The 5,757-nt window shown below is 42.5% G+C and overlaps 1 protein-coding gene across 2 annotated transcripts in view; it reads left to right on the forward strand.

Moving 5' to 3' along the window:
• Positions 1–700: 700 nt before the first annotated feature.
• Positions 701–5,757, forward strand: part of trip6 (thyroid hormone receptor interactor 6) — an 11,839-nt gene continuing 6,782 nt past the window's right edge. Inside the window, exons 1-6 of one of the 2 annotated variants that reach the window (XM_063187227.1) lie at positions 701–917; positions 1,419–1,477; positions 2,612–2,816; positions 3,171–3,286; positions 4,998–5,102; positions 5,592–5,757. The exon at positions 5,592–5,757 is cut by the window's right edge and continues 500 nt beyond it. In XM_063187227.1, coding sequence (XP_063043297.1) covers positions 2,621–2,816; positions 3,171–3,286; positions 4,998–5,102; positions 5,592–5,757 — 583 coding nt within the window. In that variant the 5' untranslated portion in view covers positions 701–917; positions 1,419–1,477; positions 2,612–2,620. The remainder of the gene's footprint in view (positions 918–1,418; positions 1,478–2,611; positions 2,817–3,170; positions 3,287–4,997; positions 5,103–5,591) is intronic. The other variant, XM_063187226.1, reaches the window with a different exon arrangement.

The raw sequence follows: 5,757 nt of genomic DNA on the forward strand, positions 1-5,757 counted from the left end.
CTCAGCGCACAGCTATTTATTAAAGGTGCACGGTGTAATATTTTCAGGAGTTAATTTCCTAAATTCATGCTGCCCATTCATAAATGTTACCTTTCAACAAAAAGGCTACCTACCATCACCATCACATTCATTCACAAGTATTCATTATGACTGTGAAAATTGCACTTTTCATGGGCCTACATAAAAAGGGGGATGGTCCACCATTTTGAATTCCCAGAAATATACATTTTTAGCTGCAAAACTTTGTTGTACATTGGTCATTGGCCTACTTGTAATTATAATATAATATTGGTTTATTATTTAGTAAATATTTGTGAAAAGATCAAATTTGGCAATTGACAGCACCATTTCAAAGAACAGCACATTTGCAGTAGGCTCTGCCAACCATCTGTGCACCTTTAATGTTATTATCTATTTTGTCCAAATGATGTGTGCTTTTATATATGCATTGTTTCTACTCATGCAACGTGGAATAGGTCAGATAGGCGTACAGGATTGAAATGTGTACTTCTAGGCTGGCCTGGGCCCTGGATGATAAGGCTTCGTTTTTAATCAGTAGTCTACAACCTAGATAGAGCTCTATATAGCCTAGCTCAAAGAATAATCTCAAAGCATGCGTTCTAAAGCAAGAAGACGGGTCAAATATTCCTTGGCAATAATGGGGTTTTGCCTGGATGGAAAGGCACCATCTGTCAAGCTAAATGTGGGACAGACAGGCGTCGGGGCTGCCTGAAATGTGCTTACCGCAGCCACTTCGGCTGGGTGACGACTACGTCACGCGTGTGGAATGCTGTGACGAGTTTCATGGGGCCTGTGACCAAACGGATCCTCAGCAAAAGTAGGTTACAGAAGTCAGTCTTTGGAGGCGAAGTATTTCTTTGAAACTTTCATTTGTCTCAGACTGAATTAAACACAAGGTAAAAATGACCGACTGATCTATTTAGCTGGTTTGTCTGCGCAACAAGTGTATCACATTGGCCGCGCAATAGCCTATCCTAGCCGACAAAGCTGGCCATGTAGGCTAGGCTGCATTAATTTAACGAATGCAGTTTCTTTGCTAACATTAACACATAGAAACAAGTCCTGCATATCACATAGAGTTGGCTGTAGTACGTTTGTAAGATACCGCATGAAATGTCGAACGCCGTGCCGCATTCTGCGGATGGAATGCGTTTTAAGGAAATTACATTGTAACATCAGCAGAAGTGATTCCATGTTGGCAATGCATACGGGTGTTGTTGCCATCTCAGCGTGTGGTCGTTTCTGTGGCTAACACTAGCTGGCTTCATGTCCACGTATTTTAGGTTTGGTTGGCTTGCGATGTTTCGGGCGAGAACTCCTTTAAGTTACTGATTCATTTGGACAAGGTAGCTTGCTTTAGGCTACTGGCTTTACGAATTTGCACTCTGCATTCACAGATGAGGATGATGAAGATGAGACGTCTGTAGACTTGGGAAAGTCTTCCGGAATTTGAGAGGTAGGAAACAGTAATTGTTTGTTTAAATGGTCCACACACAAGTCTCGGGTTTTTGCCTCCCCACGAAGGACTTGCTTCAGAATATAATGGACAAGCTCTTACCACCAAAGCACTCGGTATCATTGTTACGTTGATGTTAATAACACAGCCTGTTAGTGGTCACGAGCGTCAATAGCCTACTGTATGTGCCAGCCCAGACCACACAACATTCCGAGCGCGTGGGTAGTCTAGATGCTGGACGGCAAGAGTTGTCATAAGTATTCTGTTATCCATAGCCGTATACCGGTAATACAGTTGTTACTAGGATGTGGTCCTGGCCTCCAGACCTCGGATTTGACTGAACTGTTAACCGGAAACTTAACTGACTGAGTGGAACTTCATTTTCGTTAGCTGTTGAAGCCACAGGCCAAAGCACAAGTAACTGCGACATATTGTCATGCAATATTTGAATGCGCCATAGGCCTACTAGCAGTTTCCTTATGCGGAAACTGTCAAAACTCCATCTGAAATGTATGATAAATACACTAGGCAGGAAACACCCTCGCAGGCCTGGTGATGCCTTTATTGCTGGAAGTCATCACATTGTGATTGTATGGTATCCCAGGTGCCCCAGCCGAAAGGACCAATCATTACACAACATTTCCTATCATTTTTTTCTGTCAGCCAACTTGTTGTGAAGTATGAAGATTCTTGAACAATGGCTATTGTACCAGTAGCAGCCCTGTGGTGGCCAAAGAACTAAGCAAGTGTCCAGCACCTGTGGGAATAGTGTGTGTGTGTGTGTGTGTGTGTGTGTGTGTGTGTGTGTGTGTGTGTGTGTGTGTGTGTGTGTGTGTGTGTGTGATAGAGTCCCACTTAGTGACTTTTTGTTCAAGTGCCACTGGAATTCCCCTCTTGCACAGGACTGACTCCCTTTTTCCTGCTTTGAAACTAGGCTATTGTTAAAGCCGGGGTCTCTGAACATTAACCGTAGGAAACGCAAAAGCTGGAGCATCTCCGGCGTTGCCTTGGTTACCCATCATCACACAAATACAAATCTGTACACACACAAACACACACACACGGTTAGCATTTTAATTGCCATCTTACTGGAGAATGACATCCTCTCTTTTATCTCTCACTTCTCTTCTTTAGAGTTCCGTTATGTCAGGGCCGAGCTGGCTGCCTCCGAGAACCTTAGGTAACCCAGAGAGAACAGCTGTCCCCATGTCTCAAGGCGGCCCATCCTTCTACAGGCCCCAGAAGAAAGCCTTGGCTGACCCCAGGCCCAAATATGGTGCTTATGACCATAATGGGGGCGCAGGGGGGCCCTCTAGGTACTACGCCACCGGGCCCACAGGTGAGAAACAGCTAAGTGTGTGCAAGTCGGTATTTCCAGGTCAAATTGGGATACCTTTGTGCCTCCATTGCACAAACATTTGAACAAAACTTGCCAATGACCATGCCAATCAGCCATAGAACCCTGTAGCACTGAATTTGCCCATTTCTTCCAGCAATGTTAATAGAGATTTGAAGTAAGAAAGTGTTCATTAATTTGGAATTGGCATCACAATTTTGACTGCCATCTTTTAGTATTGTATCTTTTTTTTCGTTATTTACTAGCCCATTTCCAGCATTATCACTCAAAATTGTACATGCATAGTTTAAAATCTAAAATAAAAGGATGTGTTACAATCTATTTGTCTTTCATTAGGTGGCATGCTGCAACATCCAGAGGAGCAGGCTTCTGCCAACTTCCGCTCACTGTCCCCTAAACCTGAAGACCATTATTACACCTCCCATCCTCACATGACGGGCTATGACCATCAGGTGGGTACCTGTCTCATTATAACATGTACACATCACATGTGCAGTATCTGCAGTGCATATCACATTATTACACTGGCCATTTTCATTCTGGAGAATGTGCTGCTTCCGCTTTGTGTCAGGTTCCTGCATTTCTCTGTTATTCTTGACATAGAAAATAATATTAACAATAATAATACATTTTGTTTGGAGCACCTTTCAAGACACTTTCAAGGACACATCACAGGGCATAATGGTAACATAGTAATGTGTTAGAAAATCACTTAAGTAGGTAGTAGGGCAGTAATAAAAAATAAAACAAAGGTCAGTAATACATGTAAAAAGGCATAGTGGCAAGTGAGAGATAGTTACAGAGATGGGACCAAGTCACTAATTTGCAAGTCGCAAGTAAGTCTCAAGTCCTTCCAATCAAGTCTGAGTCAAGTCACAAGTTACGACACATTTGACCAAGTCGAGTCCAAGGCTAAGTCGTGCCAAGGCCAAGTCCAAGTCCAAGTCTTATTTTTTCCAAGTCCTTCACAAGTCACCTTGTATTCTATGTGCGATATTGACAATTGCTTTCAGTCATAAATTCATTACCTCTCCACACTGCTTTGCATGTCCCCCTTCGCCAGTCATGTCCCTTACGAAAATCGACCATGGTATACCATGATGTCATGGTTTTTTTTAGCATCGTTCAGCATGGTTTTTGGTTAGACTAGGTTTAACTATAAAATTAACCATGGTTTAACTCTGAAAACAAACCATGGTTTTACCACGGTTTATAATTATTCATTAAATTACATTTAGTTGCCGCCTCTTTTATCCAACGCACATATTGGTGACAGTCCTTAGAGCAATGTGGGGTTAGCTGCCTTTCTCAAGGGCACTTCAGTCATGGATGGAGGTGTAGGAAGAGGTGGGCCTAAGGGTGGGATTCAAACCTGCAACTCTGTGGTCTTCAGCCCAAATCCCTAACCATTACGCCACGGCTGCAAACAAGTTTTAATGTTTTTTTTGGGTGACCATGCAACCCACAATTAACCATGGTTTTTTTAGCGTGGTTTGTGACTATGGTTAAACCATAGACACAAACCATGCTGAAAAAAAACATGAAAACCATGAATAACCATGATCCATGGTTAGTCAGTAACCACAGCTTTCATGATTACCAAAAACATGGATAAGCTATAGTGATACTATGGATGATTCAGAGTATTTAAAGAGACCATGGTTACTACAGTAAAACCATAAACGATTTTCGTAAGGGGTTCTAAACAAAAATAGTAGGCCTGCTGGTACTGTTTAAGGGTAAATCGTTTAGTTTTTCTTTCTTTCATGCATTTTTTCCCACACACAAATGCAAAAAAAAAAAAACAGATTCACTGACTTGGAATGTTATTGCAAGTCATTGCAAGCTAAAACTGTCAAGTCAAGTCAAGTCTCGAGTCAATAGTGTAAAAGTCGAGTCAAGTCACAAGTCATTATTTGCAAGTCAAGTCTCAAGTCAAGTCATTTGTGCCTTAAGTCACAAGTCAGTCCAAGTCACAAGTCCACATCTCTGGTAATGGATGTTAAAAGGTACAGTGGCACATCACACAGAACAACGACAAAGCAAGATTTATTCTTTATTTTATTGGGTTTTTTTTTATTTTAAACTAAAAGTGAAGACTGTCAATGAAAATGTGTTACTATGTCTGGTTGAATGTCTTCTGCTGTATTGTTTTCATTTCAGGGTCGGATGCCTGAGAAGCACCACTCCAATATAGACGCTGAAATCGATTCCTTGACCTGCATGCTCGCTGACTTGGACAGCCATCCGCACAGCTCCAGCACGCAGGTCAGAATCACCATCACCGTTACTGTCTTTAGGGATGTTTCATGCATGTGTAACATGTGGATTTAGCCATCTTGACTCCAAAATGTACATATTTTTTTTTACCAGAAAATCAATTATGAGAAATACACTAATCTATCTACAATTCATGAGAAGACAACAACTGAGTAATAATGGTCATGATGCCAACCGTAGGCTTGCACACAGATAGGGCTGAGGTATGGTGCTAAAGCGCCTGCCCCTTTGCCCTACTGAACATAAATTAATGCACAGTGTACTGTGGTCCATGTTGACATGGTCATCTAGAAATGCTTGAAGATTTAAAATGCTTCATGCTCCCAAAATGTCTGTGCACACCGCTGGCACCAACCTATTTTGTTACTATTGGATTGCATTACTGAGGTGAAAACGGCAAGAAACCAGCAAACTGCAACCAGTCAATTGTCCAAGTTAATCTTTTCTCCCTTCCTTACCCTTCCCTTCTCCTTACAGCTTTACGATAATGTGCCTTACAACAAGCACCTTGCTGGTGACGCTCGTTACAAGCCCTCCGGCTCACAAGGAGGAGCTCACCCCCAGCCCGCTCGTCCGTCCATGGGCTACACTCCTCACCCCCAGAGCCAGTACCATCCCTCCCCTTCGTACGCTGCCGAGCACC

Source organism: Engraulis encrasicolus, chromosome 21, assembly GCF_034702125.1.
Source record: "Engraulis encrasicolus isolate BLACKSEA-1 chromosome 21, IST_EnEncr_1.0, whole genome shotgun sequence".
Classification (NCBI taxonomy): domain Eukaryota; kingdom Metazoa; phylum Chordata; class Actinopteri; order Clupeiformes; family Engraulidae; genus Engraulis; species Engraulis encrasicolus.